Raw genomic sequence first — 22,864 nt, 5'->3', positions numbered from 1 at the left:
ATGCCCCCTAACTGAAAGCCTGCAGCCAGCCCCAGGCGTCACTCAGCTTTCCCAAGGGAACGGAGAGCATCAGTCAACCTAGTGAGCTGCTTAAATAGAGATTACTTGAAATAGCTTCTACTTTGTCTCCTTCAAACTTGGGTAAATGTGTTTGTTACTGTGTATATATAAAAATTTGATAGGAGCATTTCATTTATTTGGTCAGGAGTTAGGTAGGGAGATTTTTATCTAGTGAGGTCTTTTACAAAATTGAAATGAACAGAAGGCAAAAGATCTGTCTTGTTTTCTGTTGTCCTAATTCATATTTATTTGAATAGCCTGACCTTTTAGCGTAATTGTGTGGCTTCAACATGGCACTTATAAGAAAATGAGATAGAATCTTATTAAAGCGATGTCCATATTTAAAATGATATCAACGTCTAGATTATTCAGGGTAATAATCTAGGTTGGTTTGCCTTCAATTTTTCTCTAGTCATTAAAGAAAAATCAAAAGTTACTGAAATTTAAACAAGGCAATTTATACCTATTAATAACTCTGGGAAAAGGATTAATTGGTTGGAGGATAAAAACTATTGGCTTAAAATAGGTAATGAGAAATTTTATTTTTAATTATCCTTACTATAATTCTTGTTCTTCATACCACAGATAATTCTAAGAATTTGCTGGAATATTTTTAAATCCTTGCTATGAGACCTGGTTGTAGTACATTTCACATACAAGCAAGATATACCTTAAATAAATTTAAATTTGGGGTCTCATAATTTTTCATATTAGCAGAGCATTTTACCAGCACCTCTGAGTGCCGAGCTGTATTTGTCATTTAGCTCTGTCATAGCTACTCATTAACGAAACCCTATATCTAACTATAATTTGCTTAAATATTTCCATTTTCCCCCTTTATTCTCAATTTGTAAAGCTAAAGAAGGACATGGTAAGAATTTAAGTGGTTGACAGGCTTTAGTCTCAAAAATAATTTCTTGAAAGAGATGACCCTACTTTTAGGATAAGATTTCTGTAACACTGTTTGTTTGGGTTTTTTCCTCCTTTTATATTTTCTTAGTCTAGTGTGTGGGATCATATAAATCTGTCCACATTGGATCTCTAATAAGATGTTAATTGGGATTTAGAACTATGAAAGTATTTGTTCTTGTAAGTACTTTGCACGGTTTCAAAAATTTGACAGTTGTAGGAACTTCAACAATGAGTAATTTTTAAGTTTTTCAACTTTAGCATGATTTTGGGAAATAAATATGAATAGTGTTTTATTCCTCTGTTTGAAACATTTTTTGGAAACAGTGAGATGTCTGCATTTGGTTAATGTGGAAATGGAACCTGCAGCACTTCAAGTAAAGGTCCGGCCGTACTGAACATCTTTTGTTGAGGGAAGTGAGTGCTTTAATCAGCATTTCTTTAAATTTACATCAAAATCAGTATATTTTTGCTTCATTATTTTGCTTCACTCTTAGGGGAGATCTGAATAAACTTCCTAATTTTTAACGAGGTTTTCAACTTCAGTTTGCTTGAAGGCAAATACAAGAAGCAGATTTATTAATTTAAACTGGACTTCAAATTAGCCCATCTACAGAAATAGGCGCACACCTCCAACCCCCGCCCCTCCTCCCCAAAACACCTAGAAGAGTCTGTACTAAAATGTTAACAGTGACCTGAACGGGCATTTTTACCTTTGAGCATTTCTGTATGTCTTAAAATATCTACAGTGAACATATATCAGTTTTATTAGCAAGAGGAAAAAAAGACAAAATTTTTTAATAAAAAGACAACTGTAAGCATTGGAAATACACCACCTGTATTAGCCTTCCATAACAAAACACTGCAGACTGGATGCCTTAAGCAACAGGCGGTCCTACTGGAGGAGGGTCCCACCCTTAGGACTTCATTTAACCTTGGTTACCTCTTTAAAGGCTCTGTCTCCAAATCCGGTCGTATTGGGGGTGAGGGCTTCAACATGTGAATTCCGAAGGAGACACAATTCAGTCCTTAACACCACCAGTTCCTAGCTACTCTAAAACAAAAGAGGCCCACCTCTGAATCACACACGGAAATAAATTCAATGTGAAGAGCTTTCAACGGCAAAGTGCACTGCAACTGCAAAGTTAAAACAGTTACAGGGGTAATTTAGGGAAAAAGGGCTAAACTGCCTAACTAATTACTTGACTTTTCTTGACCAATTTTACATTGGCTTTCTCTTTGTGCTACAATGCTAGAAACTTGACATTTGCTAGTCTTAGCCAGCACTGCAGCACAAACCATCTGCTGCAGATTAGAGCACGTTGGTCAGTGCTAGAGCCCAGCCCCATTCACAGGGCATCTGATGAGGGGCCAGAGGCGGCAGTTCTGCCACGATGCCGCTGTCCTTCAGAGCAGTCCAGTTAAGCAGCTGGCCGTGTCCCAGCAGTTTAACCTGAAATGAAAAACACACACACACGTCTCCAAGTGTGACTCTCTGACTCGCCCACTTTCTGTTTTGGGGAGAGGAGTGGTGGGAGTTTCTTAAAAAGCACTAGGGACAGGAGACTCATTGTTTACTTTTATTTAGTGGTTCACAAGCTGTTTTAAGTCTTGATCCAAATGAGTCATACATCTGTCTTGCCTCCTATATTCTTGCTTCTATATCGCCCTCAAAAGTGTGCAGGAGTTGGGGAAGAAGAATTGTCAGTGGAGTGAGAATTGTGAGTGGAGTGTCAGAGTAGGGAAAATGACGCTGGAACCAGTCTGCCCAACCAAAGCCTGCCCAGTTCTTAGACAGAATGTTTGGAGAAAGGCTCCACTCCCTCATCCAGCCACTCTTCCCAGCTCTTCCAGCAGCCTCCACTAATCAACAATAGGTCAGTGTGATCACTTAGTACTGTAATTTTTTACATCCTTAGTCTTATACTAAGTGAATGTAAACAAGCAGATTTCTACATATCTATTAAGTTATTTTGGACCAGAAAACTTTGCTTTTCACCTAGAGCAATACAAAAACAAAACCCACTGGGGCCGGGCCTGTGGCATAGCAGTTAAGTTAGCGCTCTCCACTTCGGCGGCCCAGGGTTTGCCAGTTCGGATCCTGGGCACAGACCTACGCACTGTTTATCAAGCCATGCCATGGCAGGCGTCCTACATATAAAATAGAGGAAGATGGGCACGGATGTTAGCTCAGGGCCAATCTTCCTCAGCAAAAAGAGGATTGGTGGTGGATGTTAGCTCAGGGCTCGTCTTCCTCAAAAAAAAACAAAACAAAACTCTGAACTTTTAAGTAGCAGTATTAATGGGGCCAAAGAGAACTTAGATAAAATAAAAAGATAATGTCATACCCAGGTCATTAAGCTGTAATTAAACATGAGAATTAAACTCCATCTTCTTTTCTGCCTGAGCAAACACAAGTGTTAGAAATGAACTATGGAAAGATGACACAAGGAGAAGAATATGGACAATTCACCTCCAAGGAAATTGTCAGTTTCTTAAAAATAAGCTATAAAATCTGTCAAAATAAACTCAATGCCAGACCTCATGGTTATAACTGTTAGATTAACCTTTGACTTTCTCCAAGTGTTTTTTATGAACTTGAAATAATAGGGCCGTGACATCTTACTTTTATTCAGATGTGTTCTGGGCTGGAATGTCAGGGGAAGAATCTGAATTACAGTTTTATGAAAAGAGTCATTTTGGATGCATGCAGTGAACTTGAACAACATAGAATGACTGTGAAGAATTTCTGCTTTACACTGATGTGCATGGAGATAATGTAGCTGTTTTATAAGTTTAGTTTTCTGGGAAATCAAAGTTTTCAAAGGTTTTGACCAAACATTACCATTGAGGAAGCTGATTTCAAAATTACTCCTATGAGGTATAAGAGGAACACATATAAGGCTCTCCTTGTAGTTAAAAGTTATATTATGTTTTCATCAGGATATACTAGTTAGCTGTTTAAAGGAACAGTAAAGATAAGATTCCCTCTTACCTCTGTTGCCCCTGGAGTAGCTTTGGGTTGGCCAAGAAACAGCTGTCCTGATGTGGGCCATTTGAGAAACATGGCATAGACCAATTTTTCTGTAGGCTTGGATGTGTACCTGGTTAAAAGGGAAAAAAATATATAGTAATATTTCTCATTATTTATGGGTCAGGTCTGGAATTATTTGATAGAGATACTTCCATTTAATAATATTTACCAATGTGCTCTTTAATAAAGGGAAAGAAAAATAGCCTCATGCTTGCGTAAAAAAACACCTAAAAGGGTTCTGATTCCAATTCCATTGTGGGACAGGGGAGGGTTTTCCCACACCAACAAGCAATTCTTGGACAACAGTGAGGTATCTACAATTCAACTTAATCCTAACACTATCTATACAGATGTAGTGTCAGATTCCACAAGTCAAGGGTTCAATCCTACAGGACTGCCCCCCCAATTCAGACACCAATCACAAGTCCAGGTTGTCACCTGGGCTTCTGACCCACGGCTGGAGAAGGGAGGTTCCATTGAATTCTCCTTGGGTTTGACTAATTTGCTAGAGTTGCTCACAGAACTCAGAGAAACATTTTAGTTACTAGGTTACCGGTTTATTATAACAGGATGTAACTCAGGAACAGCCAGATGGAAGCGATGCAGAGGGCAGGGAACATGGGAAGGACGTGGAGCTTCCATGCCCTCACCAGGCGTGCCACTCTCCCATCACCTCCTCCAACCCAGAAGCTCTCCAAACCCTGCCCTTTCGGGGTTTCATGGAAGCTTCATTACATAGGTCTGATAGATTAAATCACTGGCCTCTGATGATAGGTTCAACCTCCAGCCTTTCTCCTCACCCTGGAGGTCGAGGGTGGGACTGAAAGTTTTGATAAGCACATGGCTGAGACTCCTGGCATCCAGCCCCATCCTTAGGTGGGGTCCAAAAGCCACGTCATTAACATAGCAAGAGACACCTTTATAGCTCTCATCACTTAGGAAATTCTAAGAGTTTTAGGAGTTCTGTGCCAGAAACAGGGATGAAGAGCAAATATAAATCACAATATCACAGCCCCTCCACCCCACACTTCCCCAATACTAAAAGGAAGTTATTGGAACAAAGATTTTTCTAGTACTACTCTTCATCAGACTGTCCTCATGAAGCTGGAAATATGGGGGGAAATTGAGCAAGGGGGATAAGAAGCAAGGGTAGATGGCTGGCTTTCTGCCTGCTGATGCAAATCTGCATATTCCCTCATCCCACAGATCTGAATGTGTCAGCACTGGGCGAGGTACCGAGCTCAGCGTTAGTGACATGACAGAAAACAAGCACACTTAGTTATGGTTCTTACGGACCTTAGACTAGAGTGAGGCAGACAGATATGAAATAATCACACAAATAATATAAAAGTGTGAGTTTTGATAAGCACTACAAAAGAAAAGGAAATTGAGAAAGTATAACAAAGGGATCCCTTTAGAGCAGACCATCAACAAGAAGCTTCCACAAGAAAATGACATTTAATCTGAGATTTAAAAGATAAATGAGAAAAAAGATAAGAAGGGTAAGCTCTAGACAAAGAAAACAATTCATTTTTTTACTCAATTATTTGACAAATATTAATTGAAATCTTAAAATGCTAATCACTATGTTAGAGCTGGAGAAGCAGCATTGAACACAGTCCCTGTCCTCACAGAGCTTACATTGGAGTGGAAAAACTAGAATGAGCAAATAAATATATGTCGGGGAGGATTACACACTATGGAGAAAACTGATGCCAGGTAAGGAGGATAGAGCGTGCTGGGTTGGGAAGGAGGCATCTGGTGTTATTTTAAATAAAATAGTCAGGGAAGACCTCTTTAAGGAGACCTGAGCATCTGGAGCAAGAGAGAACTGCAGACACAGACGTCCCGATGTAAGAGTGTGCGTCCCCTGTAGATAGGCCAGCACAGAGGGCGGAGTGGCTGCAGGAGCAGACGTGAGGGACAGCAGGGGAGCAGACGAGATCGCAGAGACAGCAAGGAGCCAGTTTTCATAGAACCTTGTAAGCCTCTATAAGGTCTGTTTTTTCCTCTAAAACTGGAAGCCACTGGAGGAATTTGAGCCTGGGAGTGCCATAACCTGACTTATTATTTAAAAGGTTTTGGGGGGGCCAGCCCAGTGGCCTAGAGGTTAAGTTCGTGCACTCCACTTCAGAGGCCCAGTGTTCGTGAGTTCAGATCCCTAGCATGCACCTACCCATGCTCGTTAAGCCATGCTATGGCGGCGTCCCACATACAAAAGAGAGGAAGACTGGCATGGATGTTAGCTGAGGGACAATCTTCCTCACCAATAAATAAATAAATAAGGTTTTTGGGGCAGAGAGATTAAAGGGTCAAGGATGGAAACAGATCAGTCAAGAAGCTGCTGAAATAATCCAGGGGAGAGGCAATGGAGACTAAGAGGATGAGGGTTGCCACAGAGAGGATGAGCAGTGGTCAGATTCTGGATGTATTTCAAAGATAAAGATGCTATTTGCTGATGGATTGGCTGTGGGATATAAATGAGAGGGGAGTTAAGGACTCCAGGGTTTTTGGCCTGACACCCACCAAAAAGGATGAAGCTGCCGTAACTGAGCATGAAGGAGGCTGTGGGTGGAGCCAGTTTAGAGCAACATTCAAAAGTTAGGCCCTCAGTTCTGAACATAGCAGGTTTAAGATGCCTATACTTCCAAGGGTGATATGACTAGGAAGTTAAATATATGAGTCTGGAGTTCAAGAAAAGAAGTCTGCACTGCAGAGGTCATCAGGAGGGCATTTAGAGCCATGGAAATGAACGAGATCATCTAGGAAATTAAGCTAAACGGAGAACAGGAGTCCAAGGACGAAGGCTCAGCACCTCAAGGTTTAGCTCTTGGGAACTTGAGGTGGAAACAGAAGGAGCAGCCACTAGGCATGATGAAGACAAGGGGCAGGGCCAGCCCAGTGGTGCAGCAGTGAAGTGCACATTCCACCTCAGCAGCCCGGGGTTCGCCAGTTCGGATCCCAGGTGCGGACATGGCACCACTTGGCACGCAATGCTGTGGTGGGCGTCCCACATATAAAGTGGAGGAAGATGGGCACAGATGTGAGCTCAGGGCCAGTCTTCCTCAGCAAAAACAGGAGGATTGGCGGCAGATGTTAGCTCAGGGCTAGTCTTCCTCAAAAAAAAAAAAAAAAAGACAACGGGCAATCAACTAAGGCAGATGCCTCCATAAACAGGCTGGGAACTGACCTGGACGTGGCCAGGGAGAGGTTATTGTGGGCCTTGATAACAGTGACTTTATGGAGTGTAGGGCAGAAGCCTACCCAGAGTGGGGTCAAGGGAAAACCTAGAGCAGGAAATTGGAGATAGAAAGTAAAAACAATTCTTTCAACATGTTTTACTATAAAAGAAAGGAGAAAAACAGACAGGTAGCGGGAAATCTAAGTTGGGATTGAAAGAGTACTTTTAAAGATTTATTTTATTTTATTTATTTATTTATTTATTTATTTATTTATTTATTTTGCTGAGGAAGATTTGCCCTGAGCTAACATCCATTGCCAATCTTCCTCTTTTTTTGCTTGAGGAAGATTCACCCTGAGCTAACAACATCTGTCTCCAATCTTCCTCTATTTTGTATGTGGGTTGCTGCCACAGCATGGCTGCTGACAAGCAGCGTAGGTCCATGCCCAGGAACCAAACACAGGCCACTGAAGCAGAGCATGCCAAACTTAACCACTAGGCCACGGAAAGAGTACTTTTTTAAGATGAAAGAGTATATTCTTAAGGTGAAAGAAATAACATGTTTCCATACTGATGGGAAAGGATCTAATAAAGAGAGAAAATTGAAGATGGGGAGAATTGCCAGAACAATATCCTTGAGTGGCTAATTGGGATGGAGTCCAGGACACAGAGTTTGGCCTTGAAGCCAAAAGTGAGATCACTTGACATTGTGTGCGTATGTGTGTTTTTCTAGTCACATTTAGCTGCCCAGGGACAGGCATGGAATAAGTAGGGCTGAATTTAATCAAGTTTTAATCAAAGTGAAGTGAGTATGACGGAGGGAGAAAGGGTGGAGGCAATGCAGCGACAGGCTAAGAATTGGACCTACATAAAGAAGAAGACAAACCACGAGAGGGCCCGGGGCAGAGGAAAAGTGATAGGATCAAAGGTGGTGTGACGGGTCATGCCGTAGGAAGATCCCTTTGGACGCTGACGTGCTATGTGGAGAGAGCTACAGTATAAGAGGTGGTCGTCGACGGCAGAATGCTTCAAATCGAGATCATGGGAGAGGTGCAGTTGTTGGTAAGGAAGGCCTGAGTTAGGACCAGAAAAGGGGCCACGAGGGGAAGAGCACCTCCAGTGAGGAGGGGAGGCAGGGCCGCCGGCCTCAGTGAGGTTTGCAGGAGCCAGATCAGTAAAAAGGCCTTGTTAAATACCTTGGCTTCTATCTGTACATATTGAAAGGAACCTCCAAGAATAATGGTTAATGATCGCAAAGTCCCAGATCAGACATCCTCGTAGTCAAATATAAGCGCAGAAGCAAATTCCAAAGCCAGATTTAAACGAGCTTGCGTGCAGTGGAGAAGGGGGCTGAGTTCTTGTGGCTTCCTCCAGGCCCTACATTCTAAAATTCTTCAATTGCCGCTGCTGTCTCGACTGCTCTGCTTTATTTTCTTTCATTGAGCAGCCAGTTTGTTTTAAGTCAAAAGTCGAGTAAGATCAAAGAAGAACATTCAGTCTAATCTTTTCATTTATACTTGAGCAGGCTGTACTCACACTGGTGGCCACACGAAGGGAATTTCTAGAGTTTCACTCATACTACTCTTATTTACGTACGTTGAGACCCCACATCAGAAACCATCATATCTGCAGAGTCTGATTCAGATACTCATTGGCACACGGAACCTTCCAAAGCTCAGAGAGAAGCCTAAGACAAGGCTTTTAAAGAAGATACTAGTTAGAAGAAAGATTAGCAAGATCATTAATTTTAAAGAAACTTCAGGCTTAGTTCATTTGAATAACATGAACAAATTACAAATGTTTTAATCAGTTAATTAATGCTGTTATTTGGGCTGATTTTTAATATTTTTTCTGCCCTTTGGCGCCTCTTGCTTGGTAATTTGAGGTGACATAACATCTGCAAAAGTTAGAATTTACTTAACTGATTAAACAGAAGTCTCTCTTTTGAGTTAACCACTCAGCATTTTTCATTTCTCTGAATGGCTTACAATTTTTATAAGAACTGGCTACTTTTCACTAAAATTTGTCCACCACTAGGAGGTTTCTAGAGATGATTTAATCTCAATTGGATAACAAGTTTTGAAAAACAGGCTGATTTCTTCCCCTTCCTTCTCTTTACAGTAAAGTTCGAAAAGTGTTTTATATAGGTACACATTTGTCCAATTTCATTTTTTATCCTACTTTTCTCTTTATATCTCTGAGAAATTTTAAATGCCTTCCTCTGTCAATAGTACTTGGTGACGAGAGTAACTTACCACACATCTGGGGTGACAGTGTCATTCTGGGATCTCCAAGTGTGGGTCTCATAAATGGCTTCTCCATTGACTTTTAGCCAAGACCCCATTTGCCTTAATCGCTCCTCAAAGATTGCAGAAATGGTGCCATCTTGTGTGGGCCCAATATTCATCAAAAGATTTCCTCCACATGCAACTGTTTCTACAAGTTGCTAAAAAATTAAGAATAAATCTTGTTTTTAGTGAGATAAAATAATTCTATCATGAAAGTGTTAATATGTTGTATTTATGGACCCATACACACATATATAGTCACTATGTAGGAGAACCAACATAGAGGATAGAATAATGTCCTGTGTTCATAGGCCACTGAGCTATATAAATTATAAAAAATAGTTCTCACACACCCACATTATTAAGAATATTACCACAACATTTTACTGTACCTCCACCAATTCTTCAATGGTGAGGTAGTCATGGATCCCAGCATCTCTCCTGTAGCCCCAGGAAAACTTGTCTATTGTCATGCAGTTTTCCCACTTATGTGGCAAAAGATGTCCCGGGTTGTAACGGTCACTGCAGGTATAGTAGCCACCATGCTTACAGATGGTACCAGCTCCCCAACGGTCGTTGGTGACGACTGTGTCCCGAACAGGGCTGAAATGAAAGGTATAACTTTTTTAAACAGAAAGTAAGATTTTTTTGACATGAAAGAAAATGTCACTGAAAAGAGGCCTGACTGAAATCCATTCCTGAAAATAACCGTAGCAGAATATAATGCGAAGCCCATGGTTTTGAAATCAAATAGACCCAGGTTGATTGCAGTTCTGCCTCTGTCACTTTCTAAGCTCCCTCTCCTAGAGCAAGTGACCTAACTCTTCTGAATAACCAATTTTCTCATCTATTATTAGAACAGAAATAATTTATATAAAAGACCTAGCCTGGTGCCCAGCACAGACAGCACTTATAAGAGTATTATACTATTATTTGAAGCTTCCCCCCATATTGTGAGTGATAGCGAGACATTCTTCTCACTTATAACTGAATAATCTCAAATATTCTAGCCTTTCTCTTTCCCTTACAGTTGTGCCTAATATAAAACAAACTCAGGAAGGTCGACTGTTGTCATCATGGAATTAATTCACTGTGGCTTGAAATAGCCCCACAACATTATTTATCATAGCAGGGGGACCTCTTGCACCTCTCCACTTAGATGGGACAGTTTTGGTTCATAAATTAAAGTGGATGGCTCTCAGTCTTTCCCGTTGGAAAGAAGACCTGGAGAAACTGCTGTTTTAAGTATTAAAAGCTCTCCAGAGGGGCCGGCCCCATGGCTGAGTGGTTGAGTTGATGCGCTCCACTTCGGCAGCCTGGGGTTCGGATCCTGGGTGCGGACATGGCCCTGCTCGTTAGGCCACGTTGAGACGGCGTCCCACATGCCACAACTAGGAGGACCCACAACTAAAAAAAATATATATACAACTATGTACTGGGGGGATTTGGGGAGAAAAAAGCAGGAAAAAAAAAAAAGATTGGGAAAAAAGCTCTCCAGAAAGAGTCATGCATTGCTTAATGATAGGGATATGCTCTGAGAAATGTGTTCTTAGGCAATTTCATCGTGTGAACGTCATAGAGTATACTTACACAAACTGAGATGGTTTAGCCTACCACACACCTATGCTGTATGGTATTAGTCTTATGGGACCACCATCACATACAGGGTCCATCGTTGACCAAAACGTCATTATGTGGCATATGACCGTACTTGTATATGTGCCTTTTGTGGGCCCTGGGACACAAGCAGAATGCTCCTTCATTTCATAGCCCAATACCAAGTATCTTCTAGTTACAAATATAAATGGGGTTCATATAGTTTAAGCCAAATGGAGGAGCTCTAACAGAACTCCCTGTTCTGATGGGGCAGCCTGGAACTAGCTAGAAAGCAATAGGAAAGAATAGGAAGAGGTGAGAATGCTGACCATGAAGGAAAGGAGGAGACAGACAAAGGTGAAATGACTGAGCAGCAAAAATCAAAGGGTAAGAGGATTAAAAAAAAGCAATTGGAGGAATTGAAAAGCACATAATCAGAAACAGTAATGAAAAAACAGAGTTGTCCCCAAATAGGAGATGAAAATGGGGGACCCACAAAATTAATGTCTTCAAAGTTCTTAATTCTGTGATTTTTAGTCTGACTTCAAAATCAGACTATTGAGTTCTATTTGACCCTTGATTTGTAACTCTTGATTACTTTGGATAAATATTGATATATCTAATAAGCATTGTTTACAAGGATTTCCTCCCCCATACCACAAATGAGCCTGAAAGGAAATCTTTCAAGAAGCAAGGGGATTGACATGTTACACATGTATTAGGAACGTGTAAGGTCACTGCAGCAAGCGAAAAGTGCACACACCTTTCGTTATACAGCCAGGCTAGGAAGCCGGTGCTGTTCCAGTAGACATCCGGGGCCCCTCCGTCACCATCCGCCCACAGGACCTCGGGCTGATACTTGTTCACTATCTTGTAGAGCTCAGGCAAGGTCTTAGAAACTGGAAATTGTCGCTTGTGGAACAAACTGAATTTATCCTCCAGGAAGAGTGGATGAAACCATTCAAAAAGAGAATAGTACAGTCCAAAATGCAGGTCAGTCCTGTTCCTAATGGCCACCTCTAGTTCCTTGACGATGTCCCTCTTCGGCCCCTCATCTACGGCATTCCAGTTCCACGAGTACTCTGAGCCCCACAGGGTGAAGCCTGCGCGATCACACGAAAAACCTTTGTAAGCAAGTCGATTTTATTCTGGCAAATTTCCACCTCTACAAACGTCAAAGCCAGTCAGATGGTACACATAATAACTGCTTCTGCTACAACTGCTTTACGGCAATTGTCTTCATGGCATATATCTGCTTTGCTGTGAGAAGCAAGTGAGAATTTAAACAAGGTGGAACGGAGGTTTCTAAACGTAACTCTCAGGGTGCCCGTACGGTCTGTTTAGTCTGGCCTGTCTCCTGCTTCCTCTGAGACGAGAAGCGCTTGAGGGAGCTTCGCATCCGCGGTGGTCTCTGCTGCATCCCCAGCCAGCTGCTGGCACAGTCTAGCACAAAATCAGCAGCCAACATTAGCAGACCACAGCTAGGATTACAGTATATCCCCTGGTTTTAGGATTATTTATTTTATTATAGATATAATAATATATTATATTAATATATTATATATTTTAATATATTAATAAATATTAATATTTATATATAATATATAAATATAATAATATATTTTATTATTTATTATTTTATGTGATTTTTAGAACACTAGCAATCCATGTGTAGTATAAGTCTACTTACACCCACCTTTCGTAATCTCATCCTCTCTAAAGTCTTGAGCTTGGGTGTTGCTCTTTAAATTACTTAAAAGTGAATTATCTACCAATTAAATGGGTAAGAAAAACGTCTGCCATTATACAAGCACTTCGAAATAATTCATTTTAAAAGGAATTTGCATTTAGATAGCTGCTTCTTCTACATTAAGATATTAGAAGCAATGTAGAAACCAAAACACTTAAGAAATAATATAAAAGCCTCAAAATTTTACTCAGTGCCTCAGGACATAAGTACAGTTGTGTGTCACTTAACAACGGGGATGTGTTCTGAGAAATGCGTCCTTAGCCAACTTCGTCATTGTGCGAACATCACAGGGTGCACTTACCCAAACCTAGATGGTACAGCCTACTGTACACCTAGCTACACGGCACTAATCTTATGGGACCGCCGTCCCACATGCGGTCCGTCGTTGACGGAAACATTGTGCAGAGCATGACTGTGCATTGCTACCGTCCTAAGAAAATCTAAAAGAATCTTTGAGAACAGACATACATAGACACTTTGTGGGTGAAATACTTTACTCTTATAAATTAGGACAAGCTTTTAGATTCATTTTTAAGAAGCTTTTAAAACAGCTCACACTTGTTCCCAAGATGTTTGTGATAGGCTTCAAAGCAGTGTTGATATTTAGTCTTATTCAAAATGTTTCAACTTGACAGGCCCTAATGTCAGGGAATGCGAAAACCCAATGGATCTTCGGTTCAGTAGCACCACCATAAGCTCACAGTGGTCTTCCCACGGAACCCAGCTCAGCGGGGTCTTTTCCATAAGCAATGAAAACATCAGACAAGGTGGGTCCCAGAAAGTTTATAAATGTGAGCCACATCATCTGTCCTCACACTATGATTAAGAGTCGTTTTGTTTTGTTTTTTAAAATAAGCTCACTGTGTAATACTTTATGCCAGCTTAGAGAAGTTCATAGACATCAGGAAATCAACATGTTCACACACAAATACACTTTACAAATATCCATCTCACCAGGAGAAACATCTATAGGACAACATCATTAAGCCACTAGAATGTGGCCAAAGGAAAAATATTCTAAGATAATTCCAGATGTTGGGAGTTCTTCCCTCCTACTCCCCTCCCCACCCCTGGAGAAAACAATGAGGCAAAATTTCCTAAACCAAGGCAAAGATGGTTATGCAAAAAAAATTGTCAAATGAGTTAACGTGCAGTAGGAACAATAACAATTTGTTGATGCTTTCTTGACACTGGAATGGTAATGGGTGGAAACCATCCTATTAATGTAGGACCACTGTGATGGTTAATTTTATGTGTCATCTTGTCTGGGCCACGAGGTGCCCAAGATACTTGGTCAAACGTTATTCTGAGTATGTCCATGAGGGTGTTTCCACGTGAGATTAACATTTGAATAGACAGACTGAGTAAAGCGGCCTGCCCGCCCCAATAGGGGTGGGCTTCATCTAATCCACTGAAGCCCTAAATAGAATAAAAGGCTGAGTGAGAAATAATTCTTTCTGCCTGTGTTTGAGCTGACACATCAGTCTTCTCCTGCCTTTGGACTCAGACTTGGAGTAGAAGCTACATCATCCACTCTCCTGGTTCTCAGGCCTCTGGACTTGGACTGGAACTACACCCTGGGCTGCCCCGGGTCTGAACTTCTCAGCCTCCATAATCGCGTGAGCCAGTATTTTATAACACGCTTCCTGTGGTCTCTGCTTCTCTGGAGACCCCCGACTAAGAGAACCACTGTGCTTCCTGTTAGACCTTCTTCCAACGCCTCTGATGTTTCTGGGCACCATCACAGTTCCACAGTCCTTTTCCTTCCAGGTGATCTGTGTCACTTTCATCACTAACAAATTCTCCACCAACTGGCCAAAGGTGCAGCCATGTGTCTTGGTAACGACACAAGACTGCGGCAGCACAAGCCCCATGGTGCCTTCCCAGAATGCACTACAGAGGTGGAATGAAAGGAAAGAGAACAATTCCAATTATAAACTTTGACCTGCAACCCACATCCCACTTCAAATAGCTTTAATCAAATCTTGGGAATATTGTTAAATATGCATATAACAAAATATGATCATTTTTCATTTTTTCTCTGTTATGTGGAGGGTATGATCTTTCTGCATACCTAATTGGGTAGAACATGTGGTCCCTGAAATTATAAGCGAATGTCAATAGCCACTTATGTTTGCTCCTAAAACTCTGATTTCATGAGTAAACTTACTTTAGTATCTTCTTCCAAAAAAACTACTTTGCATTTTATAACCATTGTCATTGTTTGCAAATGTTGCACTTACTTACCTTCATGATGTTTGGAAGTTAAGACAATGTATTTGGCACCAGAAGCCTGAAAAATATCTGCCCACTGGTTTGCGCTAAAAAATTTTGCTGTAAATAGTGGTCCAAAATCTTCATATTTGAAATCAGGAGGGTAATTATCTTTCATAAAATTCACAAACTTCGGTATCTTTTCCTTTTGCCAATACCACCTAAAGTGGAGGAATAGAAACAGCACATGAACATTTGAAATAATTGCCCCAGCTCCCTTTAGTAATTCCCTCTTACTTAAATGGTACCCAGATGCTCTTTATCCTTTCCCCAGTAGTATGACTTTGCCTTAAAGAAAGCTTATCTAAACCAAAACTCCCCTCATTTTCCATCTATCCCTCTATGAAATACACTCAGCTCATAAACTAGAACATTCTAGACAACCCAGCCACCCATTTGCCCTTAATTCTTTACTTTTAAATTGCAAGATATAGTATGTATCTTTAGATAGCCAGTCCTTTGTAACACAAATGAGGAAGGCTTCGAAAGGAAGACTAGGTGTCTAAAATCGCATGCAGCCATATTGTATTCACTAGCGGAGAACAAGTGGCAGAGGGCACAACGTTAAAATTAAGAAGATGCTGTTATTTTAATATATTGACTCAACCTTCAAGGATTACTCATTATATGTTACTTATTCTGATTAATGCAGCCTAAACTGCCTAAGCAAGGCTTCATGAGGAAAGCCATATCTAAAACATAATTATACATTTTAGAGAAACACAGCAGTAACTATCCTCATGAAACACATGCAAGCCCCATCTCTGACCCACCTTCCACTTTTTTCCACCACCACTCTTTTCACAAGAGTATTTCTACAGGATGAGCCAATCCGTAACCAGCACTACATCCCCAAAGACCATCAGGAGGGCCTTCCTGCTGGGCAGTCCTCGTTGAAGGACGTATGTCGAAGGACGTATGTCGCAGGCACTATTGTTTGCCTGCCCGAAAGTCAGAGGCAGACTTTCCCAGCTTCCATCGCAGCTGCGACATGGACTCATGACCCATGCGGCCAGTGGAACTTGAGGGGACCCAACTTGGGAGATTCTGGAAATGGCCTCCCTGCCTTTAGACAAGGCTGTGTGAAGCGATGCCTAGCTGCCATCATGTGACCATGAAGGGACAAGTCAATAGGCTGAGGATGACAGGAAGAGCCTAGATCTTTGATTTCATCAATGAGCAAACTGCCTCTAAATTTCCTGTTATGATGACAAGTTCTACTATTACACATTTTATTTGGGTTTTCTATACCTTGAAGTGAAAGCATCCTAATTGATCCATGATGCATTTTCACCTTTTCATTTGAACTACAGAAGAGAAACTTGGAAAGTCTCAGAAAGTTGAACAGAATAATGGATTTCTCCTATTTTCTCCTACCTGCATTTGAACCTGCATTCTCTACTGTAGTCTAGAGTCAGTGCTCAAATTTCACACTAATAGAAATGAAAAGAGGCACTTATAGTAAACAGCCCATCATTTTATTTGCTTTGAATTGCCCTTAAGGACTGTCAGATACACTCATCTCTACTGTTGTCAGCCTGAGTCAAACCGGGGTGGGGAGCAGAGGGTTAGAGGGGACACAAAGGGAAACTATAGGTAATTAAAGAATCTTCTGTAGGGTTAATGTACTCCCAGACCATCAGAAATATACTCTATTTTCTTTTGTTTAAGACGTATCTTTACTGCTCTAGGTCACAACACAACCCTGTGTTCATTTGTAGAAAATGGAAAGCTAACCATTGCAAATAAAATGACCCAAAATTAGCTGTTTTTGACAGAGTACAAGTGTTAACTAACAAACATCAAATCCTCTTCCAGCACAAATGCATATTTACCTAATCTTTATGGTTGAACAAAATGATAAGTCCAAATATAATTTATTATCTTTTTTTTTTTAAGATTGGCACCTGAGCTAACAACTGTTGCCAATCTTTTTTTTTTCTTTGTCTTATCCCCAAAGCCCCCCAGTACATAGTTGTATATTCTAGTGTGAGTGCCTCTGGTTGTGGCATGTGGGATGCTGCCTCAGCATGACCTGATGAGTGGTGCCATGTCCGCGCCCAGGATCCGAACGGGCAAAACCCTGGGCCGCTGAAGCTGAGCGCGAACTTAACGACTCGGCCACGGGGCCAGCCCCAATTTATTATATCTTAATAGAAGAAAATCTGTCAATTTATGTACCTAGCTAATCTGCAACATTTCAAAAACAAATTCAAAATGTCTCACAGCGCAAACCTTGCAAATAAAGATTCATAACATCCTGAAGGAAACATGTTTGATAAATCACGATATGGAGAGAAAGAGCCCCTTGTTTTACGAGTGGATTTCAAAAGTGTTGATGAAAACAATCCATAAACAATCTATGAATGAAAATTGGGGTGAGTTTATTCTGAGCCAGATCTGAGGACTAGCTTAGCCCGGGCCTTCCTTCCCCAAGGAGGGAAGGGCACCAAAGAAGTGGGGTGCACAGAATGGCTCTATACCATCAAAGAGCACGTATCACATATGATTGAAATGTCCCTTTTACAATAGTCACGAGATTGCCCTGTCAGCACAGTGATTGATGGACACAGCAGGAAGCAGGTGTGCTGTCCTGAGCTGGGTGGTCACAGGTGAGCACAGCAATCAGTTCCTAGCCTAGGGAGAGATGCTCATCCTTAAGGAAATGCCAGTGTGGGGGAAAGTGCTATTTGTTTACCATTGGTTTGTCAAGAGTATAAGACTAGTACTCCATAGCTTACACAGTTCTTTTATATTAACTGGCCTAACGTAATAAGAAAGGTCTCTGGTTGCAGAAGCCAATCTCTCTGTAGAAAGTGGTACCATGCATATAACATAATGTTAACACAATACATAGTTCATACTCTGTATGGTATCTACCATATTTTGTATATATTAAATTTGATGTACACTATGTATGTAGTATAAAATGGATGTAAATATAAATACTCATTGTTTATATTTTTATTTTACTTGGGAATATATTATATACGTGTATTACTGTGTGTATAAACATATATATATATGATGAATAAATGACAAGCGATAGGATATATTGGAGTATATGAGGAAGCCATTTGGTATAAAACTGATTCGGCCTGACCTTGTTTTCCAAAAGGGCCTGACGTGGCCTGTTGAGCATGCATTGTACGTCTGCTTTAAACATTTACTACGTCCCAAAGACAAGGATGATGCCCTTAAAGATAGGGATGTATCTTCCCCATATTGGCATTCCCTTAAGGATAACCATCTCTTCATAAAAACTAAGGATTAATTACCGACCTGCTGTGCTCACCTTGTGGCCACTCACCTGCTGTGCCAGAAAAACCACCTCGTGACTACTGGAAAGGGGACATTCCCATCACATGTAATGTACACTCTTTGTTCCAAGACTGTAGATAACCGCTCTGTACACCCCACCTCTTTGGAGTGCTTCCTTGCTTTGTGAAGGGACTTTTCGGGGCAATATGGTCTTCAGGGTTGGCTCATCATAAACTTGCTCCAATTTTGATTTATAGATTGATTATGAATTATTTGCATCAATGTACATATATATGTGTGTGTGTGTGTGTATCTGTGATAACATTTCTATCCTGAAGAACTGAAGACCTGAAGTATTTAATCAGGAAAAGCATGTGAAACAGTTCAAAGTTGTAAGAGATCACCTGCTCATTTTTACATGGATCTCAAGGTAAAGCCTAAAGAGCGATTACTTGTGCAGCAGGTTTCATACAGTAGCATATTAATCATTAGGGGTGGTATTTTTAGGTAACATTCTAGAACCTTTTTGTAATTCCTAGAGCCACACATGGCGACATTTTAACATTAAAGAGCCCATGCGTGCTCGAATGAGCAGACGCTCCATATGCCGTGAGTTTCTGTTTTAACCACACTTCAGGGCAGAAGGACTGGAAATCGGCAGGCGGCAGCGGAGCAGCCGTGGGACATCGGGACTGGGTCTCCTTGGACAGTCTAGACCCAAGCTTCACCGCTCATCCCATGACCCCACACAAGAGGATTAATGTCTGCTGCTTCAGTCACTCAGTGGTTACAGTGTGATCACTCCAACTTGATACGTGTAACCAACCATCAGGACGCTGAGAAAGCAAAGCCACCCTGTGTGACAGCAACTGCAGGCACACGGGAGAAAAGTTCACTGTCTTCCAGGGCGAACCACTTACACAATAAACTACACACTTAACACCCGGAAATGGTCAACTCGGTTAACGCGGCGGGAGGAGAAACTGACCAGGGGCCAAACCCAAGAGGCCAAGGCGACACGGACTGGGTGGCGGGGGAGGCCGGGGGACAAAGCGGGGTCGGAGGCCACGGAGGAGGCGGGCGCGCTCACCAGAACCACTCGCTCCCGAAACTGGGCACGGAGAACACGCCCCAGTGGATGAAGATGCCGAACTTGGCGCGGTCGAACCACGCGGGCAGCGGGCGCGCGTCCAGGGACCGCCAGGTGGGCTCGAAGCGCGCGGCGCCGCGGGCGGGCGGCAGCGGCAGCAGCGGGAGCAGCAGCGGGAGCAGCAGCGGGAGCGCCGGCGGCAGCATGGACCCCCGCCAGGCCCGAGAGCCGCCCGAGAGCCGCCCGAGAGCCGAGGGCGCCTTCTTCCGCGTCTCCGCCCAGGCCGCGCCGCCACCGTCACCTGACCAGGCTGGCCTCGGAGAATGCACCCTTCCCCGCGGGGGGAGTGGCCGCTCTTCCAGCGCCGGAGCTGAAAGACCCCAGGAGGGCTGCACGCGCACTGGCATAGCTAACGAGGCACGTAGCACCCAAGCACCCCTGAGGCTCGCAGTCTGTGCGCTTTGGGGAGAAACAGGAGTCTGGCTCAGCGACCTGTGGGCGCGCCTCTCCCCTCCGGAGGCACGACACGTACAGAAACCTCCCGACTGTGCCAGGCCACCCACCCGGCCGGGTGCAACCCTGGACCCGGAGGCCAAGGCGGGAACCTTCGGCGGGTCGTCCAGCCCCTCCTAGGCCGGAGGCCCCGAAAACAACCCAGATCCCTCTTAGCCTCTGCATTTTCTCCCGGAAGCTTCTGGGCGTTGTTAAACTGTGGCTGTCAACCTCGAGTCTGTATCAGGTGAAATTCCCAGAGTTTCCGGTTCAGGTTGGGACCCCAGGGTGAAACCGGTAAACTTAGCCACCGATGATTAAGTAGCTAGTCCCTGAAGTTCTTTTTGCAATTACTGATTATGGCTTTTAGTTGTTCCCGCACCCATTATTAACTGTGCTGCTTAGGCAATATGCTATCTGACTCCGACTAGGTGCCCACAGGTAACATCTCCCCGGAGCCTGGGTCACCATGGTAATGCGTGTGTGAGCTGCTTTTCAGGAATTAGGACCCCTTGTCCAGTTCAGGCCAGTTTAGAACACCAACCGATCAACTGGGCCTGTGCAAATGCTAGACAAGTGACCTTTTTGACGTCAAGGAGCTAAAACTCCACCCTCAGAGCATGAGGCCTGTGGCCATTTTGGGAACATGCGTCCTGTGAAGAGCCCTGGAGTCTGACTACCTTATGCAGACCATCAGTCACCTCCCCTCTCCTCACCTCCAGTCATACATCTCCAGTCTTCAGACCACCTTGCCCGCACCCCATAAATATCCCTGAGTCCCCATTTTCTGGGAGGCAGATTTGAGACTCATTCACCTGCTTCCTCACTTGGCTGCCCTGTGATTAAACCCTCTTTCTGCTGCAATCTTGTCATCTCAGTGACTGGTTTTCTGGGTGACAGTGCACTCTACTTCAGCAGCACGGGTTCAGTTCCCGGGCGTGGAGCTACACCACTTCTTTGTCAGTGGCCATGCTGTGGCAGGGACCCACCTACAAAAAGAGGCAGACTGGCAACAGATGTTAGCTCAGGGTGACCCGTCTCAGGAAAACAAAAACAAAGTGATCTAAGACAAGTGAAATCAGTGGGATGAACATTTGAGGGATCGACAGGCTTGGAGAAAGAAGCCAGAAACTTGGAGTGATTAATCAAGGGCATCATCAGAAGCTCACGTCTACCCCTCTTAGATGCTTTCAGAGTAAAGCCAGAATGCCCACGCCTTCTGCTCCTGCAGAACACCTCTCATCCTTCAGTGGGCCAGTTCAAATGTCACCTCCTCCCAGCTTTCTGTCACCACCTTCCCTCCCAGATGTTTTACTCCCTCCTGTGTGTTCCCATTAACATCTTATTCCAAGCACTAACATAGGATTCCATGGATTGTCTGTAGTTAGAATACAGGTCTCATTTCCCATTAGGCTGTGAGCTTCTTGAGGACAGGATAGTGACCTTCATTTCTGTAGTCCCTGAATTTAAAGCAGAGCCTGGCATGGAGCAACTCTCAAAGCGTGTTTGCTGAAGTCCTTCGATAAACTGGGGTTCTAATTATTGAGTGTTATGAAAGAACAAAGAAGGATGTGGACTTCAAAAGCCTCAAAATGAGTTTACTTGGGAATAGCCAAAAGAATTGCCATTCGGGACGTGCATGCTATGGCAAACCCAACAAACAAAGAAGGGGAACTGCCTTTAGAGAGAAAAACGGGAAGTAGGGAGAGACTGTTCTAAATGAAAATCCGTTGGGGAAAGTAACAGTTCAGGGCGGCAGCAGCTTCTCACTGACTGAGCTGCGGCACTTCTCTGGGCTGGGCTGTTGCAGAGTGGGAAGAGAAATCTTCCTTCAGTAGTAAAGTAGTTTTACTTCCTGACCAAGATGCAAGCTCCCTTTCTTCCTGGTTGGTGTAACTGACAATGAGTGATAGGATGTGAGAGCTCCCCCTGCAGGCCTTCCCGACTCCAGTTTAGTTAAGGTGTCTTTTATTAATTTCCACAAGGAAAGGATGCTGTGTAACTGTTACCCTCATTCTCCCATCTATGCAAAGACATGGGAGCAGCAGTGGCCACTGTGACCCCAGGTATAAGCGCTCACCCTCCTGATGCAGTGTGGATGGCTCCCCAGGGCCACAGCTGCACCATAAGGGCCCCCAGCCTTCCCAGGGTGAGGATCACCTGGGAGAGAGGGACCAGGGAATCCGCTGAACACACCACCAATTTCAATAGCCCCAGGCAGTGATAAAGTGAGGTGACAGTTTTTATTGTCTAGTCTTTGATCCTAGAATGATCCAGCACCTCAGTGGCCACTGCACCTTGACATCCTTTAAAACAGATATTTGCATAATAAGGCAAAAGACATTTCTCACAGTGGGCCGGCCCAGTGGCCGAGTGGTTAAGTTTGCTCGCTCCGCTTCGGTGGCCCAGGGTTTCCCCAGTTCAGATCCTGGGTGCGGACCCGGCACTGCTCGTCAGGCCACGCTGAGGCAGCGTCCCACATGCCACAACTAGAAAGACCCACAACTAAAAATACACAACTATGCACCGCGGGGCTTTGGGGAGAAAAAGGAAAAATAAAATCTTTAAAAAAAAAAAAAAAGACATTTCTCACAGTGACAATGAGATTGTGAACTCTCAAAGGGACAGTAGATATAGTAGATATGGTGACAATGCATCAGTAGGGCGCTGTCTTCTCATCAAGCATCATTTGCCTATGTGAACCCCACATTTCGACAGTTTCCATCTTCTAAACAAATTGTTTTTAATCATGTAATAAACTATTTAAATTTCCATGTATTTCGGTTAAAGAGCACTAATCCAACGTTCTGATCTGTATAAATGCCACTTGGGTCCTTTATCATCGCACATGAAGGCAAAGAAAGATTTTTAGTAAGTACAATCTCACCATGAAAGTATAATTTCTGTAGGAAACACTGAAAATAGATGA

At 42.9% G+C, this 22,864-nt stretch overlaps 1 protein-coding gene across 1 annotated transcript; it reads right to left on the bottom strand.

The window, feature by feature from the left end:
• Positions 1-1,713: 1,713 nt before the first annotated feature.
• On the bottom strand, positions 1,714-20,791 carry FUCA2 (alpha-L-fucosidase 2). The gene is made up of 7 exons (XM_001497220.5): positions 19,444-20,791; positions 15,066-15,253; positions 11,832-12,171; positions 9,865-10,075; positions 9,440-9,630; positions 3,965-4,073; positions 1,714-2,422 (listed from the first exon to the last, which is right to left on the bottom strand). Exons 1-7 carry the CDS (start codon positions 19,848-19,850, stop codon positions 2,282-2,284), a joined length of 1,587 nt encoding a protein of 528 aa, XP_001497270.3. The 5' UTR covers positions 19,851-20,791; the 3' UTR covers positions 1,714-2,281.
• Positions 20,792-22,864: the final 2,073 nt, after the last annotated feature.

This window comes from Equus caballus, chromosome 31 (assembly GCF_041296265.1).
Source record: "Equus caballus isolate H_3958 breed thoroughbred chromosome 31, TB-T2T, whole genome shotgun sequence".
NCBI classification, from domain to species: domain Eukaryota; kingdom Metazoa; phylum Chordata; class Mammalia; order Perissodactyla; family Equidae; genus Equus; species Equus caballus.
This window is presented reverse-complemented; position numbering and strand designations above follow the sequence as displayed.

Bases quoted from the DNA above. Each gene is read 5' to 3' on its own strand.
- FUCA2 (XM_001497220.5), bottom strand. From the start codon at position 19,850: ATGCCAGTGCGCGTGCAGCCCTCCTGGGGTCTTTCAGCTCCGGCGCTG. The intron at 15,254-19,443 runs GTGAGCGCGCCC...CCTCCACTTTAG, and splicing joins TTCGGGAGCGAGTGGTTCTG to GTGGTATTGGCAAAAGGAAA. The intron at 10,076-11,831 runs GTGTGTGCACTT...CTTTCATTTCAG, and splicing joins GCCTGGCTGTATAACGAAAG to CCCTGTTCGGGACACAGTCG.